The 21866-nt window shown below is 41.6% G+C and overlaps 1 protein-coding gene across 6 annotated transcripts; it reads right to left on the bottom strand.

Moving 5' to 3' along the window:
- Positions 1–119: 119 nt before the first annotated feature.
- On the bottom strand, positions 120–20939 carry kansl2 (KAT8 regulatory NSL complex subunit 2). Of its 6 annotated transcripts, XR_014615108.1 has the most exons (11): positions 20884–20939; positions 19530–19788; positions 19139–19311; positions 15282–15396; positions 12696–12859; positions 12260–12426; positions 10857–10953; positions 9670–9929; positions 6708–6899; positions 5189–5329; positions 120–625 (listed from the first exon to the last, which is right to left on the bottom strand). XR_014615108.1 is itself a non-coding variant. In XM_084187900.1 (10 exons), exons 1-10 carry the CDS (start codon positions 20394–20396, stop codon positions 539–541), a joined length of 1551 nt encoding a protein of 516 aa, XP_084044026.1. In that variant the 5' UTR covers positions 20397–20922; the 3' UTR covers positions 120–538. The 6 variants fall into 6 exon arrangements, 5 of the variants coding, with proteins under 5 accessions (XP_084044026.1, XP_084044027.1, XP_084044028.1 ...); XM_084187900.1 differs by lacking the exon at positions 5189–5329 and having other exon boundaries at positions 20360–20922; XM_084187901.1 differs by lacking the exon at positions 5189–5329 and having other exon boundaries at positions 20884–20922.
- Positions 20940–21866: the final 927 nt, after the last annotated feature.

Genomic DNA, 21866 nt, shown 5'->3' with positions numbered 1-21866 from the left:
GTGTCATTTGTTTCAAGAGTAGGCTATTTGTTCAAACTAAACTACTTGGAAGAATTAAGTTTCACCAATTTGAGAAATCTATAATAAGAGAAGTGTAATTACAATACAGAAGGTAAAAATCAAATGATCAATACATTTATTTGTGGAGTGTTTAGTGAACAGTAACAAACCAAAGACTTGCAAGGGTGTTTCATCTCTTCACTATACCAACACTGACTTGGTATACAATATATAATCTGTTTGTAGTTTATGGAGAAGCCAGGAGTTGTTAAATTACACAGGTAAAGTTCAGAAAGGCAACAGTGCACGAGACCAGACAGACATTGAAATGACTCATTGAGAGTATGAGCAAAAGTTAGCAATACGACAACTGATTAAACAATGACTTAACAGTAGTCATTTGGCAATGGTGTGCAAAGGCACCGTTATGATCTACCACCTTGTAGATCTATCCTGGCTTTGAATTGGTCAACTCAATATTAGTCTCTGTAATTCAACACAAGTTTGTAATTTGAACATGGGTTGAGGCAAAGCTCTTTCATCTGGAGGTGTCTGCAGCAACATGGTCCAGTTCTGTTGATGAATTTTCTGTGGTGTCCCCTTCTCCTATTACCTCTGATACAATCTGGAGAGGAAGAAGATGAGCAGTTTAGCTAAAGCTAGATTAATTTATAGCAGGCATTAGCCATCAACAATGTACAGTGCCTTCAGGAAGTATTCATACCACTTGACTTATTCCACATTTTGGTGTGTTACAGCCTGAATTCAAAATGGATTATATAGATCCGTTTCCCCTCACGCATATACACAAAATACCCCATGACAACGTGAAAACGTGTAGACATTTTAGCAAATGTATTAAAATGAAATACAGAAATACCTAATTTACATAAGTATTCACACCACTTTGCTATGACTCTCCAAATAGAGCTCAGGTGCATCCAACTTCCTATGATAATCCATGAGATGTCACTAAAACTTGGAGTCCATCTGTTGCCAATTAAATAGTTTGGACATGATTTAGAAACAAAACACCGGTGTTGGAAAAAATATGGAAATGAAAATAATATGGAACTACCCCAGACTTCGCCTAGAGCTGGCCGTCCAACCAAACTGAGCAACCGGGCAAGAAGGACCTTGGTCAGGGAGGTGACAAAGAACCCAATAACAGAACTACAGAGTTCCTTGGCAGAGATGGGAGAACCTGCCAGAAGGACAATGGTCTCAACAGCACTTCACCAATCTGGGCTTTATGGGAGAGTGACCAGACGAAAAAGGCACGACAGCACGCCTGGAGTACGCAAAAAGGCACGTGAAAGACTGAGCATAAGGCAAAAGATTCTGTGGTCTGATTAGACAAAAATTTGACTCTTTGGCCTGAATGCAATGTGCCATTTCTGGAGAAAACCAGGCACAGCTCATCACCCATCTAACACTATCCCTACCGTGAAGCATGGGGGTGGCAGCATCATGCTATGGGGATGCTTTTCAGCAGCAGGGACTGGGAGACTGGTAAGGATAGAGGGAACAATTAATGGAGCCAAATCAGGCAAATCCTTGATGAGAACCTGCTCCAGAGTGCAAACAGACTGGGGCAAAGATTTGTGTTCCAACAGGACAATGACCAAGCATACAGCTAAAGCGACGCTGGAATGGCTTCAGAACAAATATGAGAAAGTCCTTGAGTGGCCCAGCCAAAGTCCAGACTTGAATTCCATTGAAAATCTGTGGAAAGACTTGATTGCTGTTCACCGCCACTCCCCATCGAACTTAACAGAGCTTGAGAAAATCTGCAAGGAAGAACGTGAAAATCCAGATGTGCAAAGCTGATAGATATACAAGACAACACAAAGCTGTAATTGCCGCCATAGGCGCTTCTACAAAATTATTGACTCAGGGGTGTGAATATTTACATAAATTAGATTTCTGCATTTAATTCAAAACATTTTCATAAAATGTTAAAAACGTTCTCACTTTGTCATTATGGCGTATTGTGTGTAGATGGGTGAGAAATTAAATGTCATCATTTTGAATTCAGGCTGTAACAACTAAAATGTGGAATAACTTGAGGGGTATGAATACATTGAAGGTATAGTACATTTTAAATCTATTCAACTTTATGAGAACAATGTATTTTTCTGTATTGTGCTGTTGGTTAGTCATTTCTTTGAAGGGGGGTGGTAAGCTGACATATATAATTGTTTTAATACGGTCATTCTATGGACAATTTAGCCATTTTATTTTTAGGACCCCTTTAGGTATAATGAAAATAGATTTTGGCCTTTATTACTAATGCCCATAGAAACGCATTGAATAACATTCATAAATGGCAAAAAGGACAGTAAAAAAATATAAGAAACAAGGTTTTGAAGTGTCTGTCCTAAATCTAGAAGATATATATATATAAATAAAAAACAATGGAAATATATATATATACACACACAGTACCAGTCAAATGTTTGGACACCTACTCATTCAAGGGTTTCTTAATTTTTTACATTGTAGAATAATAGTGAAGACATCAAAATTATGAAATAACACATGGAATCATGTGGTAACCCCCCCAAAATTGTTAAACAAATCAAAATATATTTGAGATTCTTCAAATAGCCACCCTTTGCCTTGACAGCTTCGTACACTCTTTGCATTCTCTCAACAAGCTTTACCTGGAATGGTTTTCCAACAGTGTTGAAAAAGTTCCCACATATGCTGAGCACTTGTTGGCTGCTTTTCCTTCACTCTGCCATCCGACGCATCCCAAACCATCTCAATTCCAAATAAAATCTTATTTGCCACATGCGCCGAATACAACAGGTGTAGACATTACAATGAAATGCTTACTTACAAGGCCATTACCAACAATGCAGTTTAAGATATTTTTTTTATTTAAATAGCAAATAATTAAAGAGCAGCAGTAAAATAAAATAACAGTAGGGAGGTTATATACAGGGGGTACTGGTACAGAGTCAATGTGCGGGCGCACCTGTTAGTCGAGGTAATATGTACATGTGGGTAGAGTTAAAGTGACTGTGCATAAATAATAAAACAGAGTAGCAGCAGCGTAAAAGAGGGGGTTGGGGTGGCAATGCAAATAGTCCAGGTAGCCATGATTAGCTGTTCAGGAGTCTTATGGCTTGGGGGTAGAAGCTGTTAAGAAGCCTTTTGGACCTAGACTTGGCGCTCCGGTACCGCTTGCCGTGCGGTAGCAGAGAGAGCAGTCTATGACTAGGGTGGCTGGAGTCGTTGATAATTTTTAGGGTCTTCCTGTTCCACTACAGCCCCGTCGATGAGAATGGGGGCGTGCCCAGTCCTCTTTTCTTTCCTGAAGTCCACAATCATCTCCTTTGTCTTGAGCACGTGGAGGGAGAGGTTGTTGTCCTGGCACCACACGGCCAGGTCTCTGACCTCCTTCCTATAGGCTCTCATTATTGTCGGTGATCAGGCCTACCACTGTTGTGTCTTCGGCAAACTTGATGGCGTTGGAGTCGTGCCTGGCCATGCAGTCATGGGTGAACAGGGAGTACACTCTGACTGAGCACGCACCCCTGAGGGGCCCCTGTGTTAAGGCTCAACGTGGCAGATGTGTTGTTACCTACCCTTAACACCTGGGGGCAGCCCATCCGGAAGTCCAGGATCCAGTTGCAGAGGGAGGTGTTTTAGTCCCAGGGTCCTTAGCTTAGTGATGAGCTTTGAGGGCACTATGGTGTTGAACGCTGAGCTGTAGTCAATGAATAGCATTGTCACATAGGTGTTCCTCTTGTCCAGGTGGGAAAGGGCAATGTGGAGTGCAATAGAGATTGCATCAATTGGGTTGAGGTCGGGGGATTGTGGAGGCCAGGTCATCTGATGGAGCACGACATCACTCTCCTTCTTGGTCAAATAGCCCTTACACAGCCTGGAGATGTGTTGGGTTTTTGTCCTGTTGATAAACAAATGATAGTCCCACTAAGCGCTAACCAGATGGGATGGCGTATCGCTGCAGAATGCTGTGGTAGCCATGCCGGTTAAGTGTGCCTTGAATTCTAAATAAAATCACAGTGTCAACAGCAAAGCGCCCCCAAACCATAACGCCTTCTCCATGCTTTATGGTGGTTACTACACATGCGGAGATCATCCGTTCACCCACACCGCGTCTCAAAGACAGTGGTTTGAACCAAAAACCTCCAATTTGGACTACAGACCAAAGGACACATTTCCAGCGGTCTAATGTCCATTGCTCATGTTTCTTGGCCCAAGCAGGACTCTTCCTACTGGTGTCCTTTAGTAGTGGTTTCTTTGCAGCAATTCGACCATGAAGGCCTGATTCACACAGTCCCCTCTGAATAGTTGATGTGGAGATGTGTCTGTTACTTGAACTCTGTGAAGCATTTATTTGGGCTGCAATTTCTGAGGCTGGTAAATAATGAACTTACCCTCTGCTGCAGCGGTAACTCTGGGTCTTCCATTCCTACGGCTGCCCTCATGAGAGCCAGTTTCATGATAGCGCTTGATGGTTTTTGCGACTGCACTTGAAGAAGCTTTCAAAGGTCTTTACATTTTCCGTATTGACTGACCTTCAGGTCTTAAAGTAATGATGGACTGTCGTTTCTCTTTGCTTATTTGAGCTGTTCTTGCCATAATATGGATTTGGTCTTTTACCAAATAGGGCTCTCTTCTGTATACCCCCCCCCACCCCACCTTGTCACAACACAACTGATTTGCACAAAAGCATTAAGACGGAAATCAATTCCACTAATTAACTCTTAAGAACACACACCTGTTAATTAAAATGCATTCCAGTTGACTACCTCATAAAGCTGGTTGAGAGAATGCCAAGAGTGTGCAAAGCTGTCAAAGCATAAGGCTGGCTATTTGAAGAATCTCAAATATATTGCTTTTTTCAACACTTTTTTGGTTACTACATGATTCTGTGTGTTATTTCATAGTTTTGATGTCTTCACTATTATTCTACAATGCAGAAAATAGTAACAATACAGAAAAACCCTTGAATGAGTAGGTGTCCAAACTTTTGACTGGTAGTGTATATATACACACAGTACCAGTCAAGTCTGGACACACCTACTCATTCCAGTGTTTCCTTCTTAAATGTGTTTGAGCCAATCAGTTGCAGGGGTGGTATACAGAAGACAGAAGTCCATATTATGGCAAGAACATCTCAAATAAGCAAAGAGAATTGACAGTCCATTACCTTAAGACATGAAGGTCAGTCAATCCGGAAAATGTCAAGACATTTTATCTTCAAGTGCAGTGGCAAAAAACATCAGGCGCTATGATGAAACTGGCTCTCATGAGGACCGTCACAGGAAAGGAAGCCCCAGAGTTACCTCTGCTGCAGAGGATAAGTTCATTAGAGTTACCAGCCTCAGAAACTGCAGCCCAAATAAATGCTTCACAGAGTTCAAGTAACAGACACATCAACAGCAACTGTTCAGAGAAGACTGCGTGAATCAGGCCTTCATGGTCAAATTGCTGCAAAGAAACCACTACTAAAGGACACCAATAATAAGAAGAGACTTGCTTGGGCCAAGAAATGCAAGCAATGGACATTAGACCGGTGGACATCTGTCCTTTGGTCTGATGAGTCTTAGAGTAGGTGAACGGATGATCTCCGCATGTGTAGTTCCCACCGTGACGCATGGAGGTGGTGGTGTGATGGTGCTTTGCTGGTGACACTGTCTGTAATTTATTTACAATTCAAGGCACACTTAGCCAGCATGGCTACCACAGCATTCTGCAGCGACACGCCATCCCACCTGGTTAGCGCTTAGTGGGACAATAATTTGTTTTTCAACAGGACAATGCTCCAAAACACACCTCCAGGCTGTGTAAGGGCTATTTGATCAAGAAGGAGAGTGATGGAGTCCTACATCAGATGACCTTGCCTCTACAATCCCCCAACCTCAACCCAATTGAGATGGTTTTGGATGAGTTGGACTGCAGAGTGAAGGCAACACAGCCAACAAGTGCTCAGCTTATGTGGGAACTCCTTCAAGAATGTTGGAAAAGCATTCCAGGTGAAGCTGGTTGAGAGAATGCCAAGAGTGTGCAAAGCTGTCATCAAGGCAAAGGGTGGCTACTCTGAAGAATCTAAAACATAGTGATTTGTTTAACACTTTTCTGGTTACTACATGATTCCATATGGGTTATTTAATAGTTTTGATGTCTTCACCATTATTCTACAATGTAATTTTTTAAAACTAAAAATAAAGAAACCCTTGAATGAGTAAGTGTCCAAACTTTTGACTGGTGGCAGTGGTAGTGTGTGTATGTATATATATTAAACACATTTTCAATCCCTTTTTGGGACTACCTCACTTAAATTGGTTCCTTTTTTACCGGTAACCTTCAGAAGAGTCCTGTGACACTTGTGGGGATCCTAGAGCAAAAACTGATAACACGTGAGTCTCCCTTTTCCATAGACAGGTCATAATAGTTTAGGCCAAACCGTTCAGACGTTTATGTGAGAAGACTGATTTTCGGGATGTCTCATGGTCTGACAAACACCGCTCCATTTCAGCCACCTTTCACCGCAGATGCGGAAGTGCGACACTGGCGGATGCGGTGGATTTAGACGCATCAAATGCAAAAAACAGATCTCTAGCTTAAACTGATGGATTTTGACGGGGATGTTTGTTATGCAACTTAGATTGACGCACCGGCGTGTCAGTCGACTCTAGGGGGTTAAGGAAACAAGGACGACAACTCACTTGGTCCTCTATAGACTGCAGAACTCTCTCAGAGAGCTCCATGTCAGCAGAGTCGTGTCCCGAAGCGTCCAGCTCAACGCCAGTTAGGATGTCCATGGGACCCTCAGCGATGGCCCTGATCGTCTGGTCCTCCAGAGCCAGGGCCGTGTCAAACATCAGAGGGGACGGAGGACACCCCACTACATCCAGGTCCTACGGGGGGGGACATTAGAGGTAAATGTTACAAGATGTTTCTATTCCGCAGCAGAGTAGATTAATACCGCTACATTACAGGGGAGGTAAAAGGCAGATTTTTGTGATGGATTAACACTAATGCTATGGTTGAGCACACACAGTAAGCCAGTGGTATCCAAACTTTATCAACGGGAACCTCATTTTTTGCGCTGGAATTTCTGCTGACCACATCCCACCAAATCCAATGAAACTATAAAATCTGTAAATTGATTTATCAATAAATAACCTTACATTTATTACAATAATCTCTTAAAATTATTAGAACCAATAAATACATTTAAATAAAAAGTTAAATCTTTCAAATTCTTTTGTATATTGTCCCATATAATAATCTGTAAAAAAATTAACCTGACGACCCCACTGCAATTCCCGCTACTTTGAGCCTTGTTAAAAAGGGATACTTCAGGATTTTGGATAAGAAGCCTTTAATCTACTAACCCCAGAATCAGATGAACTCGTGGATACCATTTTTGTCTGAGTGCCGTTTGTAGGAAGTTGCTAAATAGTGTTAGCGCAATTGCTAACTAGCATTTGTGCTAGTGAGCATTGGCTCGCAAAATTACCTCTAACTTCCTTCATACTGCACGTAGAGACATACAGTTGAAGTCGGAAGTTTACATACACCTTAGCCAAATACATTTAAACTCTTTCACAATTCCTGACATTTCATCCTAGTACAAATTCCCCGTCTTAGGTCAGTTAGGATCACCACTTTATTTTAAGAATGTGAAATGTCAGAATAATAGTAGAGAGAATGATTTATTTCAGCTTTTATTTCTTTCATCACCTTCCCAGTGGGTCAGAAGTTTACATACACTCAATTAGTATTTGGTAGCATTGCCTTTAAATTGTGTAACTTGGGTCAAACGTTTCGGGTAGCCTTCCACAAGCTTCCCACAATAAGTTGGGTGAATTTTGGTCCATTCCTCCTGACAGAGCTGGTGTAACTGAGTCAGGTTTGTAGGCCTCCTTGCTCACACACGCCTTTTCAGTTCCGCCCACACATTTTCTATAGGATTGAGGTCAGGGCTTTGTGATGGCCACTCCAATACCTTGACTTTGTTGTCCTTAAGCCATAACTTTGGAAGTACAGTGCCTTGCAAAAGTATTCATCCCCCTTGGCGTTTTTCCTATTTTGTTGCATTACAACCTGTAATTTAAATGGATTTTTATTATTTGGATTCCATGTGATGGACATACACAAAATAGTCCAAATTGGTGAAGTGAAATGAAAAAACTAACTTGTTTAAAAAAATTCTAAAAAATAAATGACGGAAAAGTGGTGCGTGCATATGTATTCACCCCCTTCACTATGAAGCCCCTAAATAAGATCTGGTGCAACCAATTACCATCAGAAGTCACATAATTAGTTAAATAAAGTCCACCTGTTTGCAATCTAAGTGTCACATGATCTAATTCATTCATATATACACACACAGTTGAAGTCTGAAATTTACATACACTTAGGTTGGAGTCATTAAAACTCGTTTTTCAACCACTCCACAAATTTCTTGTTAACAATCTATAGTTTTGGCAAGTCAGTTAGGACATCTACTTTGTGCATGACACAAGTAATTCGTACTATTGTTTGTACAGATGAACGTGGTACCTTCAGGGGTTTGGAAATTGCTCCCAAGGATGAACCAGACTTGTGGAGGTCTACAATGTTTTGTTCTGAGGTCTTGGCTGATTTCTTTTGATTTTCCCATGATGTCAAGCAATGAGGCACTGAGTTTGACGGTAGGCCTTGAAATACAGCCACAGGTACACCTCCAATTGACTCAAATTATGTCAATTAGCCTATCAGAGGCTTCTAAAGCCATGACATCATTTTCTGGAATTTTCCAAGCTGTTTAAAGGCACAGTCAACTTAGTGTATGTAAACTTCTGACCCACTGGAATTGTGATGCAGTGAATAAGTGAAATAATCTGTCTGTAAACAATTGTTGGAAAAATTACTTGTGTCATGCACAAAATATATGTCCTAACCGACTTGCCAAAACTATAGATTGTTAACAAGAAATGTGTGGAGTGGTTGAAAAACAAGTTAATGACTCCAACCTAAATGTATGTAAACTTCCGACTTCAACTGTAATTGTATCCACGAGTTCATTGACTCTGGAGAAGAAACACCAAAAATCCCAACGTATCCCTTTAAGGCCATTCTAGAAGGCATGGAATCAAAGTGTGATTTTAGCATCTCAAATACTTTGAAACTATTTTAGTACATGGGGCCGACACTTTAAATGTTGTATTTATATTTTTGTTCAGACATTCTGGGGGGGTGAAATCAGTTTCGGAGGAATAAATGTGTTTGTTGCTTCCAACTGAATTGACTATCCCCTTTGTTAATATGGGAGGGGAAACCAACAGACCATGGGAAGTTGTTAATGTTTGCCCGGTTTGGATCTGGACAGCTACAACAAGCTGTCAGACTTGATTAAGGCACCGTTAGCAATAATGGTAAGCAGAGGGAGAGTGAAAGTAAATCTTGGGGGTGAAAATTAGTGCGCGATATACATACACCACAGACTTCCAGCAAGTTTCCTGTTCTTATGATATACTCATAGCCTGGAATCCAGACCTGTTGTGTGGTAACATTTCACTCCTTGTACTGTGTCATATGCCAGACAGAGTACAAGGAGTGGAATGTTAGCACAAACATCTGGATTCCAGGCTATGAGTATATCATAAGAGAAGGAAACTTGGTGGGTCAGACTTTACGTACGTCACTGAATTCTAGTGGCAGGCTCTCCGTGGGCTGTAGCTCTGCAGCACTCAGGTACATGTCTTTGGGTAGTACTGCATCTAGCTGCTCTGGGGTCAGGGCCGTCTCCTGTTCAGGCTGGTACATGGGGGGAGGCAGGGAGAGGTGCAGGGGGCAGCGAGGCTCCTCTGACTGGCCCATGTGAACGGGCCGGTCACAGGGAACATCCTTCAGCCCCGGACACATCTTGAACAGTACCTGGTTACTGTCCTGGTAGATGTCTGGATGTCTTATGGTCAAGATAAATAACTGATATCGATGATGGTAATTACATCAGTTACAGTCTCCCATTAAGATACTTCCAAGTCTCGTGTATCACTCTGCTATCGGAACCAATGTGAGGAAGCCTGGAAATCAAGGCTAGATCAGTTCATCTTACTTCTGTGTTGGGCATCTATAGGAATCGTGGGCATGCAACAGAACGTCAGAAACAAACAACCACCAGTTAGACCAGGGGTGTCAAACTCATTCCATGGAGGGCCTAGTAGTGTCTGCTGGTTTTGGTTTTTCCAACACAAAACACAAAAGCGTCACTCTGAATTAATCAGGTTTTATTGATTCTTGGAAAAATACTTGCTACGTCAACCATTCTGTTGATCTTATACGGTTGTTGATTACGAGCAGACCAACAATGTAATGAAACTGATGCATCTTTATGCTTGAAATACATGTTGCAATAATGATTTGTAAAGGAGGAGTTTTGTTCCTTCCAACTGAATTGACTATTCCCTTTTAATATGGGGGAAAACCAACAGACCATGGGAAGATGTTAATGTTGGCCCTGTTAGGATCTGAACCGCTACCACAAGCGGTCAGACTTGATTTGGGCCCTTTTAGCAATAGTGTGTAGTAAAGGGAGAGTGAAATTAGTCCATGCATCTTCTGGAGGTCAAGCACATGTAAGAAATGAGGGTGCAAACAGGATATAAGTTACTGTGCTGACTGGTTAACAAGCTTGGAACGCCTTACTAGCTAATGCTGAAGTTTTAGGCCAAAAAAATAAAGGCTTTCGGCACAACAAGCATTAGTATGTGTAGTTTAACACCCACAAAAGTCAATGAAAAATATTATTTTCATTCAAATTTGAACTTTAGGTAATCACATGACTGATCATAGAGATGACAACAGAAGAACAGTATGAAGGATACGAGAGACGCAGTGTCGCGTCATTGGGAGACACTGGTTAGAACAGCGGGTCCCTTCCACATAGGAGATACACCTCTGGCTAGACCTCATCGTATGCACCTGTAGAGAGAACACACAACCACAGGACTATGGTTAAAATCCTCAAACAAATTCCTCAGCCAAAGTTTATTAAACACAACTTCATCAGAAGAGGTTTTAACGTATTTGCTGACCAGTTCAAGCAATGTCTTAATCAGGATATACCAAATCCGGCGTACTGCCTGCGTTCCCGCAAAATATTACACTGTTCCCTCTGCTGGCACTATTGTACTGAGGCGATATATCAAATTAATTTGAATTGGTGTTTTAGCACAATGTTCCAAATGCCTGTATCGCAAGAATCAATTTATTAAATTTTTATGAGCGCTCTGCATTTTTGGTCTCGTCTCTTTTGCGCCTTCTGTGCACCTTCTCATACAGACACCAAGCCCCTGCCACTCACAATGACGAAATAACTTCTTCTTACAACAAGCAGTTTAAACTCGCTATTTGCATTTGAGGTTTGGTCCAAAAGAATCGATCATATGGACACCGAAACGCTTATACACTTCGTAATAGATCTTTCTAACGATACCATTTTTATGTCTCAAATCCCAAAATGTATAACAGACCCTACTAAACGAAAGTATCAATGAACACGACTGTTATACCTTGTTAGCAAGCAAATGGAGCAAATTTGCCTACACTTGAAATATAAAAGATTAGCTGGCTACTGACTAGCATTTTTTATGAGACACGTGTTAATTTTCTATAACGACTGCTACAAGAACTTGGTAATTATTAGTGGACGTGCACGGTTCTGGTAAAATTTGTAACAAAGTGGATGTGCACGGTTCTGGTAAAATTTGTAACAAAATGGCATTTTCATAGACAGTCTTGAAAGCCAGATCAGTTATTATTGCAAAAAAAGCATGTTAAATTATTGCTCAAATTAAATTATTAGTGGGTCTTATGTTTGTGGAAGGCTTATATTTAGCCTAGGTATATTTTTTACATGCAGTATTTTGCCCTGAGCTCTTCAGTTAGGCCATTCATTCTACTGCCAATGTTTGCATTGTTGATTTTATACACAATGGGTGTGGATGAAATAGCTGAATACACTAATTTGAAGGGGTGTCCACATACTTTTGTATATCATGACTCGCCCATAAATTCAAAAAAAATATAGATATGATTTTTAGGCCATATCGCCCAGCCCTATGTGAGGCTCGAGCAGAGTGGATTTGGGATGCTAGGAATTTCCACAGTCAATCTTCTGAGACTCACATACAACCTGGAACACAACTAGTTACTTCTGCCAGGCCACAGACGGTTGCTGGAGTTCGCGGCATTAGAGTCCATCCCTACAAACAGTTAAGCCACAGACCTGAGGAGGAGCTCCTTCTGTGACAGCCTGTCTCCTCTCTCTGAGCTGCCGGTGAAGCAGAGCCTCCACGCCGTACCGGCGGCGGTACCGACGGAGAGCCTTCAGCTTCCTCAGGTTCTCCCTCTCCTTCATGGAGAGACCCTCTGTGCCAGTCAGCAAACTACTCCCTGTTGGACAGAAAACACAAGGGGTCAGAGCCAGTATTCAAAAAGCGCACCCATTAATTACGCAGGAATCACCACAATTATCTCAACTGGAAAACCCACGATCACACCTGGGTTTTGTTCAATATGGAGTACTATATGAAGCTGTCCAACTGGAACGATTATATTTATTTTCTGTTTAAAAATGTTCCGCTACAGTGAACTCTATTGGTCACAACCCTGACTAACTACAGGCCAGAACTGGCTGGGTTAGTGCAGCGCCATGGCTTTACCTAGGGTCTCATGCTCCACCTTGCGGCTGTGCAGGTATCGGCGCTTCTTCTCCTTGAGGAGGTGCTGCAGGCGTTTGAACTGGTCGATGTAGAGAGACTGGAGTCTGATGAGCTTCTCCCGTGTGATGAGAGCAACCTCCTCTGCTGTGTACACCCCTGCATGTCTGTAGGTCAAACAACCAATGCAAACAGTTAACAGTCTACTGCAAATATTTGTCTGATCTAGGGTTGTTAGGTTGACCGTATAGTCGCAACACCGGCGGTCACGATTCATGAAGGCAGTCAAATTTCACGGTAATTAGGCTTCTCTAAGCTATGATGCTGCTGATATCATTAATAGCCTACCAAACTTGCTAACTGCCTGGTACTCTGCACTCCATTGCGCCTCTAAATCACATCAACGCAAATGTAATCGAAAATCTAAGTCAAAACACTTAATGAGAGCCCATTAGCTCATGTTGCGCAACATTACTATAGGCTATGCAATTGCGTGAGAACACAGGGTGATGGACTCTATTAAAAAGAGGATCCCATCAGATTTCTATAGGCTAGGCCTAATATTTATTTCTCAACTTTCCTAATATTAAGCACATTGCTTCTCTTCACAACAGGAGTATAGCCTACCTGGCTGGCATGAAAATGAACCACGTAAAAAGCATCGCCCATTAGCTATTTAAGTGCATAGATGACATGCATTTCTTTCCGGTGCCCCTGTTTCGAGACAGGTGCATGATAATGGTCCATTCTAGATCAAATTAAAAGTAACATTATTTACTATACGTAAAGACAAGATTAAATCAAGAAGAGTGATGGAGACAATATTAGCCTATCACTTGTGAATGATGCCCAGCTTAAGGCACACAGCACATTATTTTTATTGCAACTTTTTCAAATCATAGGTCGCACACCTCACGTAGCCTAGCCCATAGGCCTATATGTTTTGATAAAGCACATTAATCCGATTTACAACGGGTGCAGAGCCTAACTGGCATACATACACAGCGCGTGAGTTAAGCTTGGGGAAGATAATTGTCACCATAAAAATGCACCTTTACAATAAAAGCAATACATGCATAAATCGCATTTGTGGTCACTTTTGAGAAAATTGAACATTCGCGCTTATAGCCTACTGCCGTGTGCACATTGCTGCACTTATGTGAAGAAATAGCCTAAGTTATCAACGTTTTAAGATAAACGTTCTCATCTGTTGTGTTAGTACTTTAAAAAAAACAGGTTTTTTGATGCTAGTGGTTGCATCCCACAACTGTCCCAAACTATGTTTGGAGTATTTATTTCTCGCACAGCAGGACAAGTTGCCCAATAGAATTGGTCAACTTTTGTACAATGGGGGATAGTAGATTGACATAAGCTAGTGCTTTTGCTGTTCGGTAGTCCTACTCACAATGTGGACAATTCTTCCAATATGCGCCTCAGAATTGGATAAGGACGCGCGCAGTTGCATCCCCGATGTGTCAGTCTTCATTTGTGGCCTGCGAAAAAGACCCGATCACATGACGGAGAGCCATGTGGATGAGAGGTGTTGTCTCGGCACGCAGCCCAGAGAAGGTTATTATAATTATTAAATTCAGCCCAAGGGCACAATGGCCACTGGCAGCAAAGGGTATGGATTTTTTTAGGGGGCATTACGGCCACACAAAGGGGATGCAGCCGGGAAATTCAAAGCATTATCAAGTGCTTGTCAAATTGTGAATGAGAGACTGATGAAGTGTGTACAGCCTTCTCAAAAAACTAAGCAGAGCTCATGCCTTAGACTTTTTTTCAAATTAGTCGCATCATGCAGCCTTAGAATGTATTAGAAATCTAAACATATAGCCCAATATTTATCACAAGTTACATAACTCTAAATTAAGCATATAGGAGTACCCGTTTCTTTGTTAACCCCTCAACACAATAGCCACATGTGCGCACTCAAATCGTTTGGAGAAAATATATTTTATATTTCATTTCAGCTATGTTCAATTGTATTCTTCATACTACAAAATAATGCCACGAAATTCTAAGCAAACCGTGTCTGCTAAATTAACTAGTGTCACACACAGCCATATGACATAGCCAGATCATGGCCTAAAGCACAACTCAGAGTACGCCATTATGTTCTTCTGAAATAGACTACATTTTCTTCTTATCATGTCTCTTTAGACAGGTCTAAAACAAATGGATGTATTGTGGATGGTGTAGGCAATATTACATGGATTTATTAGACTTTCTAAAATGTCGATGTTCTAAAAAGGTCTGCATCAGTGGCTTCTATGCTATGTGTGGAAGCCAGGAGATGCTAAATGGGTTTATGTTAATTAAGGGTAAATTACAGTGAGACCGGCAGTTATTTGCTTGACAATCACCAGCTGACAATATTTCATGACCGCCACAGCCCTACTCTGATCTTGCTTTCATAATTTTGACACAGCCCAAAGCAAAGGTTAGCTAAATGCACTCCAATAGCAATGCCTTGAAAAGTTACATGATTTTTACAGAGTATATAATTATTGGAAACTAATCTCATGGCATTACAAGACCCATGTAATGTGAGCACAAGCAAGCACACAACACCAAAAGGTGCCTTACTTAAGAGGATCCTCATGGTCACTGTCGATGCTGTCAGCTTCACTGTCTGGATCTCCTCTCCATGTCTGGTCCAGCACCAGCGGTCCCTGCTCCTCCTCACTCCAGCTGTCCACATCTGACAGACAAGCACTAGTCAATACCTCTGCTCTACGGCATGGCTCAAAGCAACAAAGAAACAGGAAAGTCATGACACTAGCTAGCAAGTGCATTCGGAAAGTATTCAGACTTGACTTTCCACTTTGTTACGTTCAAGCCTTATTCTAAAAAAGGATTAAATCTCCCCCCACCTCAAATGTACACACAATACCCCATAACATATATATTTTTAAAAAATAGAAATCTGAACAAACAAAAAAATACTTCAATATCACATTTACATAAGTTTTCAGACCCTTTACTCAGTACTTTGAAGCACCTTTGCCAGCGATTACAGCGTCTAGTCTACTTGGGTATGATGCTACAAGCTTGGCACACCTGTATTTGGGGAGTTTCTCCCATTTTTCTCTGCAGATACTCTCAAGCTCTGCCATGTTGGATGGGGAGCGTCGCTGCACAGCTATTTTCAGGTCTCTCCAGAGATGTACGATCGGGTTCAAGTCCAGGCTCTGGCTGGGCCACTCAAGGACATTAAGAGACTTGTCCCGAAGCCCCCCCTGCGTTGTCTTGGCTGTGTGCTTAGGGTCATTGTCCTGTTGGAAGGTGAACCGTCGCCCCAGTCTGAGGTCCTGAGCAGGTTTTCATCAAGGATTTCTCAGTACTTTGCTCCATTAATCTTTCCCTCGATCTTGACTAGTCTCCCAGTCCCTGCCGCTGAAAAACAACCTCACTGCATGATGCTGCCACCACCATGCTTCACCGTAGGGATTTTGCCAGGTTTCCTCCAGACGTGACACTTGGCCAAAGAGTTCAATCTTGGTTTCATCAGACCAGAGAACCTTGTTTCTCATGATCTGAGAGTCCTTTAGGTGCCTTTTGGCAAACTCCAAGCCGGCTGTCAGGTGCCTTTTACTGAGTGGCGGCTTTCGTCTGGCCACTCCACCACAAAGGCCTGATTGGTGGAGTGCTGCAGAGATGGTTGTCCTTCTGGAAGGTTCTCCCATCTCCACAGAGGAACTCTGGAGCACCTCCCTGACCAAGGCCCTTCTCCCCGGATTGCTCAGTTTGGCCGGGCGGCCAGCTCTAGGAAGAGTCTTGGTGGTTCCAAACTTCTTCCATTTAAGAATGATGGAGGCCATTGTGTTCTTGGGGCCCTTTGATGCTGCAGACATTTTTTGGTACCCTTCCCCAGATCTGAGCCTCGACACAATCCAGTCTCTGAGCTCTACGGACAATTCCTTTGACCTGATGGCTTGGTTTTTGCTCTGACATGCACGGTCAACTGTGGGACCTTATAGACTGGTCTGTGCGTGCCTTCCCAAATCATGTCCAATCAAGTTGTAGAAACATCAAAGATGATCAATGGAAAGAGGATGCACCTGAGCTCAATTTTGAGTCTTATAGCAAAGGCTCTGAATGCTTTTTATTTAATACATTTGCAAAAATGTCTAAAAACCTGTTTTTACTTTGTCAATATGAGGTAGTGTGTAGATTGAGGATTTGTTATTTATTTTTTAAATTCATTTTAGAATAAGGCTGTAACATAAAAAAAATGTGGAACAGGTCAAGGGGTCTGAATCCTTTCAATTAAGAAGGTCAAATACACTTCATTTCAGAACAGTCAGCACTAATCTAATGAATTCAGGGCTTGTGAAGTTATACCTAGGCTAAATATAAGCATTCCACAGCCATAAGACACACTAATAAACTATTCTCATAATAATTTAGTTAACTTGCTTTTTTGCAAGATTCACCGATCTGGCTTTCAAGTCTATGAAAATGCCCTTTGTTACAATTGTAACCAGAACCGTGCATTATGCACATTCACTAATAATGTCTAACATTTACATAGGTCACATCAACAAGCCCACGTGCTAGTGATTAGCCAGCTAATCTTTATATTTCAAGTTTAGCCAACTAGGATCTATTTGCTAGCTAACAAGGTTGAACAGTTTAATTGTTATGAACACAACCTTGTCGGTCTGTCTCCAACTGTTTGAAAAGCATGTTACCCTGTCCACTTTGTTCAGATGTTGAAATCAAGTGGCCTACCTTATTGCTCAGAATGACAATGAGTTGCCAATTCCTTATATAAAATTGTGTTTTATGCTTATTGCACATTTACAAAACATATACTAGCTGTCTAGTCTAACAGTCTTTGGATAAAATGCTGCTAACCTACCAATTCCATGCACGACAAACGGAGCATTCACTTTCCAGAATCAATGTTCATTGATACTCGTTTTAGTAGTGTCTGCTCTGCGCGCAATTTGAGTAGTTGAAACAAAAATGGTATTGTTTGAAAAGTTAACTTCTCTATTACAGCAAAATAATGTCTCAATGTGTTTTTCCATATTAGATTATTTTGGACCAAACCTCAAATGCAAATAGTGAGTTGAAACCGCTTGCCAGAGAGGAAGATGTGATCTCTCAACTTTGTTGGTGCGAGAGGCAGGGGCTTGTTGTGTGTAAACCATAGAGGAAGAGGCAAAGCGAGCGGTTTCACTCCCACGGAAATCTGTCCAAAATAAGGCCAATGCGTTTCTATGGGCTTATTTTGGAACTAAGCTTGTTGCCTGCCTTCCCGCCTTTGGGACAACAACTCCCATTGTTAGGGCGGAGACGTGCATCTCGTCATTGTATACAGATCTCTGGTGTAAATGGGGAAGGTACACACAGCACAGAGGAGCGAAGGAGAGGAGACCAAAATTACAACATGAGAACATGCGGACATAAACACAAAAAAATAAAAAATAAATGTTAACTAAATTCTTGCGATACAGGCATTTGGAATATCGCGCAAAAACAAATGTATTCTATATAAATTGCCCAGCCCTACATCGAACACCTTTCGGATGAATTGGAACGCCAACTGCGAGCCAGGCCTAATCGCCCAACATCAGTGCCCGACCTCACTAATGCTCGTGGCTGAATGGAAGCAAGTTCCTGCAGCAATGTTCCAACATCTAGTGGAAAGCCTTCCCAGAAGAGTGGAGGCTGTTACAGCAGCGGGGTCGGGGGACCAACTCCATATTAATGCCCATGATTTTGGAATGAGATGTTCGACGAGCAGGTGTCCACATACACTACATGACCAAGGGTATGTACAGTGCATTCGGAAAGTATTCAGACCTCTTTGACTTTTTCCACTTCGTTACCTTCCAGCCTTATTCTAAAATGGATTAAATCAATTTGCAAACATTTCTAGAAACCTGTTTTTGGTTTGTCATTATGGGGTATTGTTTGTAAATAATAAAAAAGACATGAATCCATTTTAGAATAAGGCTGTAACATACAATTGAGAAAGTCAAGGGGTCTGAATACTTTGAATGCACTGTATGTTTTAGCTTGAAAAACATGTTGAAATAATGATTTAGAAAGTCATCATTATGATTTGTAAAGGAGGAGTTTTGTTCCTTCCAACTGAATTGACTATTCCCTTTGTTAATATGGGGGAAAACCAACAGACCATGGGAAGATGTTAATGTTGGCCCTGTTAGGATCTGAACCGCTACCACAAGCGGTCAGACTTGATTTGGGCCCTTTTAGCAATAGTGTGTAGTAAAGGGAGAGTGAAATTAGTCCATGCATCTTCTGGAGGTCAAGCACATGTAAGAAATGAGGGTGCAAATGGGAAATAAGTTATTGTGCAGACTGGTTAAGAACTGAAGTTCACTCTAGGAAAAATTAAGTTATTCTAAAACATGTTGCCATTGCATATGGCTGTGAAGGGGAAAAAAAGATGCAGGAACGTTATTCACCTAGGATGCGGGTGGCTTCACTGCGGCCACTGTCCAGGCCATGCGTCTCAGGGCGGTTGTACCCACTGAGCTGAGATAGGAGGGCCTCAGGGGAGGGTCCGGACGAGGCCTTTCTCAGCTGGGCCTGGAGCGCCATGGCATTCCTTCTAGCGTGCTCCGCACAGAAGGTCACCCTGAATGTAGACATAAGAATCACACGTCAGATAAGAACTAATGTCACAGAGAATTCAAGATGTCGCAGATATTTCTGAAGAACTGACTTGAAAAGCAAAAGACTCAGTCTTCATTGATAAACTTCAAGTGTTTTCCCACATTTAAGCCCATATACATCAAAATGTGGTTGTTTTGAGAGTTCGATAAAATGCATTTATATCCAAGTTGCTTCACTCACCCTTCTTTCTTTTCCACCTTAGGGGCTGCGTTCGGGCAGCGCTTGCCATTCTTGTTGGAGACGTAGCTACACTGTCTGTAAGGGGCGTTCTTGTCCTCCAGGACGTGTTTGATGCAGAACTCCAGGCCCTCCAGGCGCGGCTGGGAGCAGGGTCGCTGAGTGAAGGAGCAGGCCTGGGGCTCCTGGGTACGAGCGGTCTGGGCCACACGGCCCCTGCTCGATGGCAACACGTGGATCCTTATCCTGTTCATCACTGGTCCTGGAAGGGAAATACATGCTCCGGTGAGTACCAGGGGCTGAACCAGCAACCCTACAGTTACAAATCGACATAGCTACTTAGGTGAGAATTGGGTAATATTGACATTTTAGTCATTTAAGCAAATACTCTTATCCAGAGCGACTTACAGTAGTGAATATACTTTTTTTTGCTGGTCCCCCGTGGGAATCGAACCCACAACCCTGGCTTTACAAGCGCCATGCTCTACCAACTGAGCCATATGCGACACCACAATATGTGGCGGCAAACAAAGAACTGGGGGCATTTCAATGGAATCTTGATACTACAATACAATAAACATGGGACATGATCAAAGAAATTATAAAGTTTCAATTGTGTGTCAGTTGTTCACGGACCTGACCCATGTCACATTAACTTAATTTGTAATTCAAGCCTTACTCAATTCTCTTTCATCAAGGATTTCCACAACCTCAGCAATCAATAGATACATACTAAAACAGGTGCATCAGCATAACCAGTGACATAATTGGGCTGGAGGACAGAATAACCAGAAGTAAAGAATGAAAGGTCAAGAAAAGCACAGGACACTTACTCATGACAGCTGGCAAGCTTATTTGCCACATGAACATGGTTTCAGATCTGACCTTTGCACCATGCTGCTGATTGATAAGTTATGCAGAATAGTAGAGACACGGACCTTTTCATTGCAAACATATTTATACAAAAATGTTAGTTACTTGCTACGTTAACTTCTAAGCCATTTGTTGTAGCTAGCTGCCAAACAAGTATGTTGTTCAGGATAAAACTGTACTCTACCATCTGTGCCATACACTTGTGCTGTGACGATCCTGCATAAAACCCAATCACGCGCCACATGGAACAGGTCCGCCTTCTTTTAGCTCAACGACAGCGAATTGTAGCTTTTGTGTTAGCTTGTTAGCCCGCTAGCTTTAGCAGCCATGTTTGTTCAGCGTTCCTTAGTCTCTATGTGGCAAAGTATACTGCTTTATACGCTGTCGTTGATGTACAGATGCACTCTAATATAAGCAAAATAAGTTAATAACTCCAAATTACTTTTATATCGGATTTTGGTTAATACAACGACGAGGAGCTTACCGTGTCCTTACCTAGACAGTCCTCGAAGCACAATGCCACTGCGTCGTTTTTCCCGCACTCTCCTATCAGTTCGTTGAGAAGATGGACCCGCCCCATTTGAGCTTTGATTGGTCTAGACTTGTGGGTGGGAAATACACGATAGGTTGAAAGACCTGTCTCTCAATTTACAAAACCCACATCTGAGCATGTAGAGATATTAAATGTCGCTAGCGACCTCAGTATATTATTATTTATGTTAACAAAGATTGTTGCATGATCATAAAATACAAAATAATAATGAGAAAGGGATGTTTTTCTTAAAACATTTATTGACATGGGATTATATCAACCACATTTAAAAAATGAACTTTGTTCACAACAAAACGCATACCTTTAGTTTATTTTAAACAATATATATCCCAAAAAGTTCAATTACAGACCTGAGTTGTGGTACAACTGAAACATTAAGACGTGACAATAAGTACAAACAGATACAACTTTTGAGCAGTTAATGAAGTACAGAGGAGTAGCAATGTGATTTTGCATTTGGTTGCATGAGTGTCTTCCATCTATTTTCATAATTTCAGCTTCATTTTGTGGTCATTCATGTTCAACAAGCACTCGCACAAGACATATCGCATACAGTCATCCATGTATCAGTCCAAATCCATTGATTCTTAGCTTAATTTAGTACTAATGGGTATCTTATATAATACAAAACAAAATGGAAGCATAATGCTCCTAGTAATACAAGTTATAATTTCCTCAGTTTTTAACAATAAAAAAGCAATGTTTGTTAGACAATCCTGATGGGATAACGTTTCAGTGCATTTTGAAGCATATCCATGTTTCTCTTTATATATCATCATAAAGGCTTACCTGAGTGACAAAAATCAATGGTTGGACTCAAGTACTGTAGAAACTGGGCAGACTTAGGCCATTTTAGGTAGCCTAGGAAACAGCAGAAATGTATTCCCTTCATGCGTCGGTTAAAGTAATAGAAA

Source organism: Coregonus lavaretus, assembly GCF_964263955.1.
Source record: "Coregonus lavaretus genome assembly, chromosome: 22".
Lineage (NCBI taxonomy): Eukaryota > Metazoa > Chordata > Actinopteri > Salmoniformes > Salmonidae > Coregonus > Coregonus lavaretus.
Note: the sequence above shows the minus strand (reverse complement) of the source record. Positions and strands in the feature narration are given on the sequence as shown.